This window comes from Vigna angularis, chromosome 8, assembly GCF_016808095.1.
Source record: "Vigna angularis cultivar LongXiaoDou No.4 chromosome 8, ASM1680809v1, whole genome shotgun sequence".
NCBI classification, from domain to species: domain Eukaryota; kingdom Viridiplantae; phylum Streptophyta; class Magnoliopsida; order Fabales; family Fabaceae; genus Vigna; species Vigna angularis.
Window position 1 is genome coordinate 32550467 of NC_068977.1, and position 17705 is coordinate 32568171.

Sequence of the window (17705 nt, forward strand, 5' to 3'; positions counted from 1 at the left end):
TGATTAGAGAAATTGATTAATGTAATAAAATTACTATAAAAATATAAAATATAATATAAATTAAATTAAAATTGTATTTTAATTAAATTTAACCTAATAAAATATAAATGAATTTTAATTTTAATTAAATTAAATTTAATAAAATATAAATTATATTCTTATTTTAATTTCTTGCAAGTAACACGAATAATAAATATATGCAAATGTTAATTATAGATTTTATTTACATATATAGATATTTTTGCTATTCTTTTACCTATCCAATATAAATTATTTAAAAAAATAATATTTTATCTTTAAAATTAATTTATAGTTTTTTTAATTAAGACTCATTTTCACATTGATTACATGAATCATAATTCAGTTATTTGGTTTTAAATTGTCCCAATCAATTGAGTTCTCAATTTAAAAAAACATGAGTTTAATTGGATGACGTGGAATTAAAATTTAATTTATGACGTGATATTGTTTATTGCATATTAGAGATTTTGATACCGCACATTTAGAGATTTTGAAAATGCAAGATTTCGAGATTTCAAAATCTGGAAATTTCAAAACAATTAGGGAACATAGGGATTTGGAACACAATAGTTGAAGATTTCGAAACAGCTAAGGAACAAAAGGTTTTGGAACATAAGAACAACATTTTGGGTCCTATTTCCTTCCTTAGGAACGTTGCCTTCGAGCTTTTCTGGCTCTCAAATTTAGTTCAAGATACCATAGGCCCGTTTTATGTAATCAAGGTCCATCCATATAATTGTGCCGCCAAATTATCACTTCGTGCTTCTTCTTTCACGTTTCCTTTTCATCGTGTGGGGGCTTTCACTAGATTTTGTTCAACATGACTCAGGATCACTTAATGCCTTCCAATTCTGTTTATTTACCTTCTTTATCTACTTTGCAACGTGAGTAATTTTTCTTCCTCTCATCCGATTTTGCAGTTCTATAAAGTCATTTTAGTTTTTCATTTTTTTTCTTTTGGTTTGACTCGCAGATTTGAGAGAAATAAGGTCACTTATCGAAGGAAGTTCGTAGAATTGCTCGTACCGTTCGCCTTACAATTGTGTTCAGGAGTAAATTAAACATAAGTTAAACCCCAATTCCAGGTAATAAAATCGTCCACGTTATCATGTATATTTTACATCACATTAATACACATTGAGGCTGTTTATGTTCACTTAACAAAAAAACTTATTTCTTATACATTTTCAAAATTAAAGACCAATTGAAATAACTTAAAACAAAATGAGCGGATCGAGATTCCTATATAAATATGAACATCATTGGAGAATTTTAACCAATTTTTTTAATCTTCTTGATAAAATAAAAAATTATATTTTCTAAATTATCATGAATCATAAACAATATATACATTTAAATACAAATAACAATAAATATATCTTTTGATTTTTTTTGTGATCTAATTATTGATTGAGTCAATAAGGGATAATTTTTTGTTAGAACAACATAAGTTTAGAATTCTAAGTATAAATTATGTGAAAGTTGAGTGATATATATAAAAAAAATTACTTAAACTTTGAGTCTCAAATTTTATTTTATGTTGAAGGTGATATGATATTTCTTCTATAAATAATTGGTATTATATAGGTAGTTAATCTTCTGAATCTATTTTAATAAAAAAATTTCAACAATAATATCACAGCATAAGGTTTATCTTAGTTTAGGAAAATAGTTATAAAAAATCGAGTTAAATGGTTAAATTGACACAGATAAACTAGTTAAAGAAATAAATATTTGAACTAGTTGACATTTAATCCATCTACATTTGCTGAAATTTTAGAAAGTGATTGGCTTTTCATTTTCAGTGAAAAATATGTCTAGGCTAAACTAAGAATTCCTTTTCATTGAAATATTTTGATGCACACATATCCTGTTTACTTTAGTCTTTGAGAAGTTGATATGAATACAGAAAAAATTATTTATAAAGTCTCATGCATCTTCCCATTAAATGGGTTGACAACAATGAAGAATCCATGACAACATTTCAAGGGTCTCCATCCCAAAGCTCTTCCAAGCTCTTGTAAGGTCCATTTTCTGATACAAAATTTATTCCAGAAAACATCCTATGTTGTGGAATGTGCCTGAATTTCTGTGATTCCTCCTGCTTCAGTTCCCACTCAAATAACTCAATGTTCTCTTTCATTCTCTCCTTGTTGAAGCTTCTCACAATCGGACTTGCCCCTTCTTCGTATATCCATCTCAGTGCAATCTGCATCACCATGCATGTCATTGATTTCCTTCATTTTCAACCATCAACTATTTTTGGATTGGAAGAGATACAAGAGATTTTTTATAACTTTTTCTGTGAAAGACATTTTATTCATGGAGCAAGATCAAAATTATTATCCAAGTATAAATTTAAGCCGCAAGTTAAAAATAACAAAGATATACATTATATAAGATGAAAGACCATGTTTTTTAAATCAACAGTTGTTATAATACATCTATAACAATAATAACATAAAACTCAAAATATTAAGATTTTGAGTTAAAAGTAGTATTAATCCTTTATCCATCCGTGGTATCAGAATCAATCAATGGTTAGTGAACGCATAGACTGTTATAACAAAAACAAAACACAATAATACCATAACCACATCATAAACAGTGATCTCTTGGTTATTTTCTTTATCTAAATTTAGAACTTCATGGTCACAAAAGTATAGCTGTAATGTGGTGACAGTTTAAGTCTGATATAGTAAGAGAACCTGAGCGATGGTCTTCTGTCTTGCACAAGCGATTTCCTTAAGGATTGGGCTATCCATAACTGCATTTGTACCATAAAAACTTTGGTAAGATCCGAGTGGGGACCATGCACTCACATGAATTCCTTTCTGTTTGCAAAATTCTGTGAGTTTACCCTGCTGCCATGAGGGACTCATTTCCACCTAAAACCGATGGAAGGAAGGAATCACCAACATCAACAAGTGTTTCATCACTATTTAAATGTCAATCTGCATCTAGTTGCTAACTCTTCATACCTGATTGACAGCAGGAGGGATGGTTGCATTTTCCAAGATCTGGTTGAGCTTTTTGATACCAAAGTTGCTGACACCAACAGACTTTGCTAAGCCTAATCTGCAACACTCTTCCATAGCTTCCCATATTCCTTTCATGTCAAAGGAGGGCATCACATTCTCCTTTAATAGATCAGATGGCCCTCTGGCTTCAGGTTTCAACCTCAGTGGCCAATGAATCAAATACAGATCTACATACTCCAAGCCCAACTTCCTAAGCAGTTTCAGGGAAATTTACATAACATGCAACAGGAGAAACAAAACTATGATCATATAATCTTTAAGAAGTATATTGTAACAATTAAAACAATAGTTTTCAGATGTAAAAATAAAAAAATGAAGTTTTTATAAATATTGGAGTCAAATGAGTAGTCAAAGCTCCTGTGTACTTACTGCAGTGAGGTCTTGAGAGCTGGAAGAACAAGGTCAGGGTGAGCATCAGATGACCATAGTTTTGAAGTGATGAATACTTCATCTCTGCTCTTTACAAGGCCTAGTTCCAAAGCCTTTTTCACAGCTTTGCCTAGAGGCTCTTCACTTCCATAAAAAGAAGCAGTATCAAAATGTCTGTAGCCAACCTCAAAGGCATCAATAAGTATGGAGGTGAGAGTTTCATGTGGTGGAAGAGGAATTGATGCGGTTCCAAGGCCTATGGCTGGCATCTTTTTCCCTGAGTTTAGTATCACTTCTGGGACTTTTCTTTCTTCCATATTTTCTGTTGGGTTTGATGTGGTTTGAAATGTTGCTATATAACATATAAAAGTGATAATTCTAAGTCTTTCGGAGAAAACTAGAATTATCAACTTGGGATGAACCGGCCCACATAAATACAAACACATGGAAACACCATGGCAACAAATTAACTTATTTTTTCCCTAGTATACATGTTTCTTTAGAAGGGTTTGGCTGGTTTTTTAAAATATAATCTGTCATAATCTTTATTTGAGAATGAGTCTTAAACTCATTTTTTCATTAGTGTTTTATTTGATTGTTAATAAAAAATATATATTTCCAAGATAAAAATAATAATTTTTTTATTATAACTCAGGAATTTATGATTTTCAGTCACAGAGTTTGTGATTTTGAATATGATAATATAATACTCAATTATTTTATTACTAAAAATCAAGTTATACGAAATTTATTAATTGAATTTCATTTTATAAGAACTATCCTTCTTCAAAAAAAATTATACTTTTAATTCTTTTAAAATAACACTCAATTCTTTTTAGCTATCTCAATTCTGAAAAATATTTTTTTTCTAATATACCTTTAATCTTTATAATATTTTCAAAATAATTTATGCATGTATTTATTATGTTAAATAAAAAGAAAGTTAAGTAAATGAAATTGTGTATAATTATTTTATTTGATTAAATAAAATTTATTATATTTTTGAATTTCTTTAAAATAAACTTGAAATACATGTAAAAGTAAAATGAGAGAGTATATTTTATGCATGTAATAAATAAGATTTATATCAATAGTCTATATAAAGAGTTAAATTAGAAGAATTGATGATTTATTAATTATACATCAAAGGTTTTACATAACATTAATATCGATAGTATATATAATGAGTTAAATTAGAAGAATTGATTATTTATTAATTATACTTTAATGTTTTTACATAATATTTATATCAATAGTATATATAATGAGTTAAATTAGAAGAATTGATGATTTATTAATTATACATTAATGTTTATATCAATGTTACATTCTTTTTCTGGAAACAAATATCTTAATTTTATTTTTGTATGTTCCACTGTAATTTAACTACATTTTTGCAATATTTATTTGAATGAGTCTTAAACTCAATTTTTTCATTAGTGTTTCACTTGACTGTTAATAAAAAAATATATATTTTCAAGATAAAAATAATATTTTTTTTATTTTAATAACTCAGGAGTTTATGATTTTGAGTCTCGTAATACTCAATTATTTTATTACTTAAAATTAAGTTTAAAAAATTATTAATCAAGTTTTATTTTATAAGAATTATGATTTTTCAAAAATTTTATGATTTTAACTCTGATAAGATGATATTTAATTATTTTATTATTAAAAATCAAATTACGAAAAGAATTATTATTAATCGAATTTCATTATATAAAAACTAATATTTTTCTAAAACTTTATAAAACCTTTTGTATAAATCCTTCCAGCTGATAAATGATTTAATGATATCTTGAAAATATTATATAATTATGTTTTTTTTATGTTTTTATCAAATATATATAATACTTTAATTAGTGTAAGGTAAAATGTCACTAAATTATATTATTATAAGTCTTATTTTTCTATACAGCTAAAAAAACAATAAATTTTAATAATTATTATCTTTTTAATATCTCTATGGAGGTAAAGAAAAAACAGATACATTTAATTAAGTAAACATTGTATTTGTTAAATTTGATAAATATATTATATATTTATACATTTTTAACATGTTTTTTTATAAGTTAAAATTTAGAGTAGTAATACAATGACACGCCTACGTGTCAGCCACACTCATTTGACACGGTCCAAGTCAGCTTTTCTTAAAAAAAATTGCAAAGTAATGGAGGGTAAAAGTGGAAAAACACCTACTGGGGTTTGTTTCTTGTTTGGGTTCAGAATCGAAATCTCCATTTAAGTTTTCTTTCAAAACTCGATTTCCATCACTCTTATATGCTTCTCATTTTCATGTTTAAGGCACTTTAGTGGTTTGTTGTGAACGTTATTCAGGCGCTTCAGTGGTTTATTGTGGAGGCTTCCGCTTGGTGTATCGATTTGTGTCGCATCTGTCGTCTTCGGGTTTGAGGTACGGGTTTTTAATTTTTTTTTCTGTCTTAGCCTGTGTAATTTTTGTCGCTATGTCATTTTTTGCTATATCGGTTTATTGATGTGGGGTTGTGGGGGACCAAGCTCTTATTTTTGGGTTGACGGGAGGTGGGGTTGCTTTGTTGGTGATGTGTTCTATGTTGGAGGTGGGGTTGCTTTGCTGGTAACGTGTTTTATTAGTACTCTTTGAGACTTTTTTGTAGGAGCTTTATGTGTGGTGCGACAGGAAGCACACTAGTAAAAAGGTTGAGACTTTTGAGTTTGATTTCAACCCTAAGGAAGAAGGGTGTAGGCGTAATACGGGGTCCATTTGGTTAAAAATTGGGGAGCTTCATAAAGTGAGTGATATTTTTTCATCTAAGAACTTCATTGACTGAGGTGGGTTTGGGTTGCTTTACAATGGAACCTTGGGTGATGCAAAATTTAGATTCACCCAAAATAAATTGGAAATAGTTATAATATATATAGTTAAAATTTTAAATTTCATTTAGAGAAGTTAATTTCATAATTTATGTTTAGGTATTATTGATGAACATTATGAGCAACCGTGATTCCATTGGATTATATTTCAGTGGTAGTGTGAAGTTTAGAGAAGTTGAATGTAATTTGTGTTGGTGTGTTTCCCTCCTAATTGTGCCTCATTCTCAGATAAATTGCCCATCCTCTTCCCTTTGTTGTCCCCCAGTAAAAAGACAACAACATATGGTTTACAGTCAAAATTTTAAGAACAGAAGCATGTGTTAACTTTGCAAAAGAGAGACATTAACATATCAAAATCATGTGTATAGCCCAATGCATGTCCACGAAGCATTTTCCTAAAACAAACTTTATGCATGCATTAGTTGAGTAATGAGCTGCAGTAAGTGGTTATGTTGTTAGTCCTATGTGGTTATTTGGAAATCGGGTTTTGTACAACAATAGAAGTTTTTTATATTCAATGAGACAATGAGACCCTTAGAAACAATGAGACCCTTCAATACATAAAAAAGGTTTGTATAACAAGAACGAAATCTTAGTTCTAATTGAATAACAAAGTTAACTTTGGAATAAACCTTTTCATTTTGAAAAGCATAGATGGGATATGTGAAATTTATGGTGAAGAGTATATGACAGGGGAGGAAAAGGATTAAGCCTAGGCAAGGGAACAAAAAGCAATGGATGAGCCCTTGATTGAGTTAACCCAGGTTTGTCTTCCATGTCAACAGTCTCATTTTGTCCTTTAACCTTTCATTCAAAGCACTGAATCATAGGAGCATGGTTGGTCTGTACAACCTGCTAAGCCAGTGAGGTTCCAGGACAACCTCTTCTTCTACTCCCAAACAGAATCAGATGAAAATATTCTCCCCTCACATCTAACGGGCTCTTACCACTTCCCTCTTCATTAAGAAACCTCTCTAGTCTGACCAACCACTTTATTATTACACGTTCCGTATTGTTCGTGGTATGGTAGTTTGATCTGCACCATAAGTCGCGTATGTAGTTGGTAGTATTTTAATATTACAGTTCCACTATATGCATGCATTAGTTGAGTAGTGAGTTGCCCTATGAATCTCGCTGTGGAGGGGGTATCACCTTGGATTTCGCTTAAGAGGTGTACTTGCCCTATGAATCTCGCTGTGGAGGGGGTATCACCTTTGATTTCGCTTAAGAGGTGTACACTCCCTATGAATCTCGCTGTGGAGGGGGTATCACCTTTGATTTCGCTTAAGAGGTGTATACTCCCTATGAATCTCGCTGTGGAGGGGGTATCACCTTTGATTTCGCTTTAGAGGTGTATACTCCCTATGAATCTCGCTGTGGAGGGGGTATCACCTTTGATTTCGCTTAAGAGGTGTACTTACCTTATGAATTTCGATGGAGAGATGTATAAACCTTGTTTTTATTTTTTTATTTTTTTTGAAGAAAAAAAGATTTGGTGCCAGGATGAAAACTGGGCTTGAGTGCCAGGATGAAAACTGGGCATTGGTGTCAGGATGAAAACTGAGCTTTCATTTTTTTTTTTTGAATTCTTTGGTGCCAGAATGAAAACTAGGCTTTGATGCCAGGATGAAAAATGGGCTTGAGTGTCAGGATGAAAACTAGGCTTTGGTACCAGGATGAAAATTGGGCTTGAGTGTCAGGATGAAAACTGGGCTTTTTTTTGTGTGTGCCAAGATGAAAACTAGGCTTTGGTGCCAGGATGAAAATTGGGCTTGGGTGCTAGGATGAAAACTAGGCTTTTTTTTTTTTTACTTTTAGTACTTCTCTACATTCTACGCCATGGTAAAGCGTGCTTGATGTATTGATATATGGGTGGGAATTCGCGTGAGATCCTCATTCACCCCTTTTTTTTTTTAAATTCTGAACTTTTTCACTGATGTACTTTTTGAAATGGTTTCCATCGAATTCATGAATTCTCGTTGGAGTTGGCGATGCATGGTGTGTTATGTTATTTCTTCTCTTTGAACCCCTATGATGATGCATGCATGATGCTGAATGTATGAATGCATGGACCTATAATGAAAAACATTGTCTCGACCAATGCCTAGTGGAAATGCTGAACGTATGAATGCATGGACCTATAATGAAAAACATTGTTTCGACCAATGCCTAGTGGAAGACCTGGCTAACTAGAAAGAGGAAACCTAGATGTATGTTGATCTTTTTGTATTTTTGAATGAAAGAGATTTGAAAGTTCCAAATAAAGTTTCTCATCGACGAAGATATACATATAGTTATTTATGCAGATAAATAGTTATAACTTTTTTATGATGCAATACTGTGCAAGTAGTTTTTTTTTGAAAATATATATATATATATATATATATATATATATATATATATATATATATATATATATATATATGCTGCCTTTGATTGATTTTTTTTAATATTATTTTATTTTTGCGGAGTCAATTTGAAAACAATGAATGCCAAAAATTTTGAAGTCGGATATTCAAAACAGTGCTTGGCATTGATATGTGCATGCTTGAATTCACAGAAAAGTTGAAAGTGGTAAGGATTTAAAGGACACTAGATAGCCATGTTGGCATGTAATATGTGAATATGAGATACAACACACCAAAAGGATGTTGGTGTTTGGTAAAATAAGTATGGAGATATGTATCCATGAATGTCAGGCTGCCCCAGTTTTTAGGCATGGGTTTTGTTCATGGTAAGGAACGGGTATGGAAAGGATTTACTGAAAAAGGCTTACCCCAAATGGTTTGATTTTCTTTTGTATGGCTAGTTAGGGAGTTCTCAAATAACACAAGCGAGAATAACTTTGGCAAGACAAATATGCTCTAGTATATGGTAGCATTATTGTTTGTTAGAGTCAATCTCTTTTCTTTTGGGGAAGGCTGGAAAATGAGTGTTTTCAAGCAATTCACACACACATGTCTCAACAGAAAATGCTATTGGTTGGTTATTTAAAATATTTGGTCGCAAAAAACGTATGATAATAAATTACTCAAAATGTAATGATTTCTCTTTCTATGTATTTTTTTGTTGCGAAATGAAAATGAAATTGTGTATAATTATTTTATTTGATTAAATAAAATTTATTATATTTTTGAATTTCTTTAAAATAAACTTGAAATACATGTAAAAGTAAAATGAGAGAGTATATTTTATGCATGTAATAAATAAGATTTATATCAATAGTCTATATAAAGAGTTAAATTAGAAGAATTGATGATTTATTAATTATACATCAAAGGTTTTACATAACATTATTATCGATAGTATATATAATGAGTTAAATTAGAAGAATTGATTATTTATTAATTATACTTTAATGTTTTTACATAATATTTATATCAATAGTATATATAATGAGTTAAATTAGAAGAATTGATGATTTATTAATTATACATTAATGTTTATATCAATGTTACATTCTTTTTCTGGAAACAAATATCTTAATTTTATTTTTGTATGTTCCACTGTAATTTAACTACATTTTTGCAATATTTATTTGAATGAGTCTTAAACTCAATTTTTTCATTAGTGTTTCACTTGACTGTTAATAAAAAAATATATATTTTCAAGATAAAAATAATATTTTTTTTATTTTAATAACTCAGGAGTTTATGATTTTGAGTCTCGTAATACTCAATTATTTTATTACTTAAAATTAAGTTTAAAAAATTATTAATCAAGTTTTATTTTATAAGAATTATGATTTTTCAAAAATTTTATGATTTTAACTCTGATAAGATGATATTTAATTATTTTATTATTAAAAATCAAATTACGAAAAGAATTATTATTAATCGAATTTCATTATATAAAAACTAATATTTTTCTAAAACTTTATAAAACCTTTTGTATAAATCCTTCCAGCTGATAAATGATTTAATGATATCTTGAAAATATTATATAATTACGTTTTTTTTTATGTTTTTATCAAATATATATAATACTTTAATTAGTGTAAGGTAAAATGTCACTAAATTATATTATTATAAGTCTTATTTTTCTATACAGCTAAAAAAACAATAAATTTTAATAATTATTATCTTTTTAATATCTCTATGGAGGTAAAGAAAAAACAGATACATTTAATTAAGTAAACATTGTATTTGTTAAATTTGATAAATATATTATATATTTATACATTTTTAACATGTTTTTTTATAAGTTAAAATTTAACACTTATTTAAAAGGGTTTGACTTAATATGTGATAAAGTGGGTTAAATAGATTGACTCGTTAACTTATTTAATTATAAATTTTTTTAATTAAAAAAAATAACAAATTTTCTATTTCAAATTTAAATAAAAGAGAATAATCTTTAAATTAGATTTATAATTAATCAAACATAAAATTTGCAAGAAGTCTGGATGCAAGGCTACCGAGCTACAAGGCCGGGCTGTCGAGCTTCAAGACCATGGTGTCGAGTTGCAAGGTCAGGTTGCCTAGCTTGAAGACCGGGGTGCCGAGCTTTAAGACCTAGAGCTTGGAAGCCAACTTGTCGAGCTTAGATGCTGAGCTGTCGAATAAGAGCCTGGAAATTGGGAATGGAAGCACAGAAAAGCTCTACATAAATCTGTGGAGAGCTGGGAGGAGTTGATGGAGAACCTGGACAACTTGAAAAGGTTCCTGGAGAGCTCGCAGAACTCGGTGCAGATCTCATTAGAGATCTCGATGGGGAAATTGCAGAGCCCGACAATGTATGTTGATAGCTCAGATTGGAGACCAAGTAGCTTGGTAGATGGGGAGGACAACTCGGTCAACATCATGGGGATCTCGGATAGGCACAACATAAATGATGGTCCAACAGATGAAGATGTAAATAGAGCAATGATAAATATATCAAAGGATAGAGATGAACCTGATGGATTGAGGAATATGTCAAAAAAGTTTTCTGCAACACTTGTGAATGTAAGTGCCAAAGAAGATTTGGTTAAGCAACATGCCAAAGTCGTTGAAGCTATTTTAGGCTGGGAAAAGGCTGAAAAAGAAGTTAAACCCGACGTTTAATGAGAAGAGCAAATTCAGTTTGGGTTGATGCAATTGGAAAAATCTAGTGAAAGACAGAAAAACATTTAATTTTAAGGGGGAGTTTTGTTAAGGTAAAATTAAATGTTATAGATTTAATTGGGTTATTTATTTGTTTAGGAGTTTTGTCAGTTTTACAATGCAAGGATCAGTAGTAGGTATTACACAATAATAAAGAATAAATATTGTCTTAATAATAGAGTTTATGATTTGTGGGTGAAAAACTAATATGTTAATCTATAAATTATAAGTGTCTGGTTGACACATTGTGATATACACCATTCAGAAAATTCTAAAAAGTGTCATATTTTCTAACACCTTTGTCCTTTGCTATGTCTTGGAGGATTGGATTCTCCATGACAGCTCCGGAACCCCAAAATACCTTGTATGCACCATAAGCTGACCAAGCACTAACATTAATTCCTTGCTTCTTGCAGAACTCCCTGAGTTTCCCTTGCTGCCACCGGAAAAAACCACAACACCATGAGCAGTCAAAAGTCCAAAACCATCTTAGTGTAATCACATTATGCTACCTAATTCACTGCAGGACAAATTATGGCTATTTCCAAGATTTTGCTGATTTTTTTGGTACCATAATTACAAATGCCAATATTTTCTAATCCCAACTTGTAACACTCTTCCATAGCTTTCCATGTTCCTTCTATATCAAAGGGCAGCAAATCTTCCTTGGAAAAAACAGTTGGATTTTCAAGATCATGTCTCAACCTCACTGGCCAATGAATCAGATAAAGATCCACATACTCCATCCCCAGCTTTCTAAACAACAATGTGCAGCACATAAAGTATGTAAGCAACATTAATTGTCAGAAAAGTGATAAAACTTTCAACCAGTTTCATTAGTACTCTAGGTTATCTAATAAAAGTTTCTATCAAATGATAACTAGCAGGACCTATGTAGAACATCAATTCTGATAAGGGAAAAATATAGAAAATACAAATGAAATTGTATCTCAGTTCTATCCTACAAATAATAAAGTGAACAAACACTCTACTAAGATTATTAGTATCAAAGTAAGGAGATTAAGGTTACTTAATGTGGTCTTGAGAGCTGGGACAATAAGATCACGTTGTGCATCTGTGTTCCAAGGCTTTGAAGTGATGAAAACTTCTTCTCTACTCTTTTTAAGGCCTTTGTCTATGGCTTTTGCAACAGCTACACCAATGGCTTCCTCTGTTCCATACACAGAGGCAGTGTCAAAAAATGGCGATAACCAACCTCAATGGCATCAACATAGATTGAAGCAAGGGTCTCATTTGATGGACTATTCTCAACTGAAGTTCCCATGCCTATAACTGGCATTTTGTGTCCTGAATTCAGCAGCACAACTGGGATTTTCTTTTCAGCCATGCTTGTTCTTGCTTTCTTCCAATCCTTCTTCCTAACTTAGTCACAAATGTGAATGGAATTGGAGATATGATCTCTTTTTAAAAGGGTCAAGTTTTGTCTTAAAGTTGATTCAACAGGAAAGAGGTTCTCTATTATTGTGTTCATGATATATGGAAAGAAATAATTACTTTTAAGATTTAATTTAAATTTTTTGTGCCATAATTGTTATGCATGAACAAACTATTGACTTGTGTGCAACCTATATCAAGTTACAATCATGGTCCATTCCCCATTGATATATCAGAATTTACATGAAATTGAATACATATTTTTTAAATATGTTTTACTTACACAAATTAAAATTTATTTATATTTTATTGAACATTTTACTGTTTAGAAAAATAAGTATTATTTTTATACGAGATTAGTAAAATTAAACAATGTTGATTACATAAAATGGTTATATTTCCTAATATTTTTTTATTGATGATTAATCTCCTAATCAACCTAACTCATTATTTTTAGTTAGATTTCCTTGTACAATCACACTTTTTTTTCTATAATATTTAAACTTAAAATCTCACTTAGAGTCCAATACTACTAAGATTAACCAATTGATCTATTTTTTTCCTTATATTTGAATAAGTATAATGTAAGTATACTTTATTCAGTATATTATTATTTTGACCCAACAAATTTTTACACATTTTACATTCACTATTTTACTTTTCAATCTCTTTCTATTTTTATAAATACAAAAATTAACTTTTTCAATAATTAAAATATCTCTAAAAATATTCAATTGGTGCAAGTGGATGTAAAAAAGCATTTTCCTTCCTAATATTTGATTTTTGTTGTGTACTACCATTAACCAAACCAGCAATGATTATATTGTTATTGTTATTTTCTTCAAATAATCATAATGTTGGAACAACATATTCTTAAGTATAAGAGGAATTAGTCTATAAAAGATATATTTGGCAGGAAAGAATGCATTATTTCCAAGGACAGTGCTATAGTGTTTTTTAATGTAAGAGAAGGTGACAATGAAAAGAGGGTACTTGGGATTGTCCAAACATTTAGATTTTATTTGTGAGGTGTTTGGTTTGCTATTATAGGCTATGTTGCATGTGACTCCAGCCTCACTATTCATCTTTTGTTTTATAACTTGTGTTCTGGTTTCCGTAGTAGCCATTATGTTATTACACGTACCTTAAAAAACCATTATGTTAGAACCGTTTGGACAAAGCACGTAGAGAGAAGGATGAAAAAGATGGCAACGGTTGAGAAATGTTTCGCTTATTGGAATATTACTGAATACTGAATTCATGCATATTTAGTTCTCAACTGTTTGATAATATAAAAATTATGCAAATGAGAATGAAACTGTAATTTAAAAGCTTGTTTATTTGAAAGGAAAGGTCTTAGAAGAACGAGCATTGACCCAATTGTATATTTTTCGATCTCTTTCTGTGCTTAGTTTATCACGCAACTTTTATTTTATTTTTTATTTTTGTTTTTTATTTTTAATTTTATTTTGGTCAACCTTCAACGTAAAAGAAATAGAGCATTGGTGCTATGCTGCTTACAAATCTTAGAATTTCCATGGTGTAGTTTTTTTAATTAGTTATTGATAACGGTAATTTTTACCATTATCTTTGAACCAATTCTTGTACCAAATCTACCCTTTTTAAGCTTGAAACATGTTTAATCCTCCCTTTTTATCTAAGTTTGCGAATAAGTCTAGCTTAAGCGTTACATACAAGTTTTCATCATTAATTCCTCAAATTTGTAGGCGAATTACAAGCTGTTAGAGAAGTACTGTATTTACCAAGAATGGGAGCAAGAAAAGGATTCAAAAGCAGGATCTGATGGAGCAGGAAAGGAAGTTCACGCCTAAGCGCCTAAGAAGAAGGAGGCAGGATACATTTTCTGCGCAAGCCTCGCGCCTGGGCGCGACCAAGAGGGCGCCCGGGCGCGACCATCTGCGCGAGCTCCGCGCCTGGGCGCGAGAAAGAGGGCGCCCGGGCGCGACCTTCTGCGAGAGCTTCGCGCCTGGGCGCAACTGAGGAGGGGCGCCCGGGCGCGACCTTTGCTGACCTGGAACCCTAGATCTATTTAAAGCATTCTGTAATTGAGGGTGGTATCATCTTGGCGGCTAAAGCTTGGAACACCATTTTCAGACCTAAGGGAGCTGGTTTTGGGCAGTGGAAACTCTCCATCCTTCCTCCTTGGATCCCCATTCTTCCATTTTTCTCCATTGTAAGCTCAAGTTCTCCATGACTATGGAGAACTAATTTCAATTTGTTGGGGAATGATGTAGTTACGAAACTTTCATGTAAATGCACTTGAGTTTTAATGAATATAAGCTTCTTTCATTTGATTGTGAGTGTTTAATTTCCTTCTCTTAAAGCTTGTTGTGACTTGATCAACCATAGCATGATTCTAAGATTTGCTAGATATTGGAAAATATTGTGTGGATCTTGAACTGGAATTAACACCTATAGGAGATTGTATCTAGGAATGGAGCTTGATCCTTTAGTTGTGATAAACCTCTAATTGTAATGCAGATGAACTTTCTAGGTTACCAAGGAATTGGGACTGCAAAAGTAAGTCTAGGCTTTTTCTACCAAGGAATTGGGTCTAAGTATAGTAGGAAGGTTGACAAACGCAATCAATTGATGAAGTAGTAATGTGCATTTACATGATAGCGTAGTAATTACAATCATTCTCCAACATCTCATCCATATTGTTTCATTATCCATTAACCATTTTCAATCTTTAAGCCTCTAAGACGTTCATTTTATCGCATATTTATGAATGCAAATTTTATTACACTTGAATTATACCAAAATGATGTTATTCTTAGTCTAAGTTAGTTAACTTATTATACGGTTTTAAAGTATTACACGAGTCTCTTGGGAAACGATATCCGGTCTTACCGGTTTTATTACTTAGAACGATTTGGTACACTTGCCAGAAAGTTAACAAGTTTTTGGCGCCGTTGCCGGGGACTCGGTGTTAATACTTTACTGTTGTGTAATTCTTAACCAACTTAGGCTTTATTTTTATATTCTTTATACTGTGAATAAATTTGTTTTAGTGATCTTAAAGTTAATCTTGTGCTCTAGTATTGTTGTTTCTAGTGAATGCAGAGAAAAATTCGTACTAGAAGCACACCATCAGTTGAACCTCTTCTATTGGATCCTGAAGTTGAAAAGACAACAAGAAGAAACAATAGCCGAAGAAGGAGAGAAAACAAAATTTCCAGAGACATTTCTCCCGCACCTGTAATCTCTGAGCAACCAAACTCTTCCACAGCTAATCAGGAAATGGGGGATATGGGTGATGATATGAATGGCAATGGTGATAGACAAGCAAGGCGCACCTTGGAAGATTACTCTACTTTTGCAGGACCGCTCCACTTTAATAGTATTGCTCGACCACGGGTAAATGCTGTGAACATGGAAATGAAGCCTGCTCTCATCCATCTGGTGCAAAGTAATCAATTCAATGGCCTATCACACGAGAATCCTTATAATCATTTGGCAACTTTCTTGGAAATTTGCAACACTGTAAAGATCCATCAAGTGCCAGATGAGGCAATAAGGCTCAGCTTATTTCCATTCTCCTTGGGAGGTAATGCGAAGATGTGGCTAAACTCTTTCCCTGAAAATAGTTTCACTACTTGGGAGGATGTTGTGGCAAAATTCCTCAACAAATTCTTTCCACAGTCCAAGGTTAACAAAGGGAAACAGGAGATTTCATCTTTTCAGCAGGATGTTAATGAGACTTTGAGTCAAGCCTGGGACAGATTCAAAGGGCTACTGAGAAAGACACCCACTCATGGGTTTGATGAACCTACCGTTCTCAACATGTTTTTGGGAGGATTGAGATCCCAAACCAAATTGATGTTAGATGCCTCAGCTGGAGGAAATATCCGTTGGAAGACACCAGAAGAAGCTCATGAGCTAATAGAAAACATGGATGCAAATGACAGTGAATTACAGAATGAAAGGGCTCAGCAAAAAGGCGTTTTTCAACTACAATCTCAGGATGCTCTATTAGCCCAAAACAAGATAATGACCCAACAGCTTGAAGCGCTCATGAACAAACTCTCTCAATTGCCAAAAGAACTCCAGAATGTTTCACAAGCCCAACATCAAGGGTGTGAATTGTGTGGTGGAGAACATGCTAATGGTCATTGTGCTATGCAGGTCAATACCTAAGAAGACGTGAACTATATGGGTAATCAAAACCGTAACAATCACTTTAATCAAGGATGGAGACCGCACCCAAGCATGGGCCAAGGACAAGCTGGACCTTCAAACAGACCACCTCAACAACAATACCAACCACACCCCTCTTTATCAGACAGGACCTCTAAATTGGAGGACACTCTTCAACAATTCATGCAAGTATCCATCTCCAATCACAAAAGCACGGAAGCATCCATAAGGAATTTGGAGATACAAGTTGGCCAACTGGCCAAGAAGCTAGAAGAAAAACCTGATAAGAGTTTTGGAGCTAATACTGAAACCAACCCAAAGGAGGAGTGCAAGGCAATCACTACAAGAAGTGGTAAGTTGTTAGTGAGTGGAGAGAAAAAGAACTTAGAAGAGAGTGATGAAAGAAAAGATGAAAATGAGACAAAGAGTGAGAATAGAAAAGAAGAAGAGAATGAGAGAAAAGAAAATGAGAATAATGTTAGTGGAGAGAAAGAAAAAGAAGAAGAGGATGAGAGAAGAAAAAGAAAAGAAAAAGAAGTTGAGAGGCCCCTTCCCTATCCACAAATATACACAAGAAAGGATAAAGAAAAGCAGTTTGGACGGTTCATGGATATCTTCAAGCAATTGGAGATAAAAATACCATTCTTAGAAGCACTACAACAAATGCCGGCCTATGCAAAATTCATGAAGGAACTCCTCACTAAAAAGAGGAAATACATTGAGGAAGAGACCATTGAAGTTCAAGGTAACTGCAGTGCCATTATCCAGAAGCTCCTCCCTC

General features: G+C 32.1%; 1 protein-coding gene and 1 pseudogene across 1 annotated transcript; both read right to left on the reverse strand.

Annotated features, from left to right (window-relative positions):
- Window positions 1–2005: 2005 nt before the first annotated feature.
- Window positions 2006–3839, reverse strand: LOC108344024 (methylecgonone reductase). Its single transcript, XM_017582485.2, has 4 exons — window positions 3432–3839; window positions 3003–3252; window positions 2730–2909; window positions 2006–2230 (listed from the first exon to the last, which is right to left on the reverse strand). Exons 1-4 carry the CDS (start codon window positions 3746–3748, stop codon window positions 2006–2008), a joined length of 972 nt encoding a protein of 323 aa, XP_017437974.1. The 5' UTR covers window positions 3749–3839.
- Window positions 3840–11639: 7800 nt separating this feature from the next.
- Window positions 11640–12716, reverse strand: LOC108344023 (methylecgonone reductase-like; annotated as a pseudogene).
- Between the last annotated feature and the right edge of the window lie 4989 nt (window positions 12717–17705).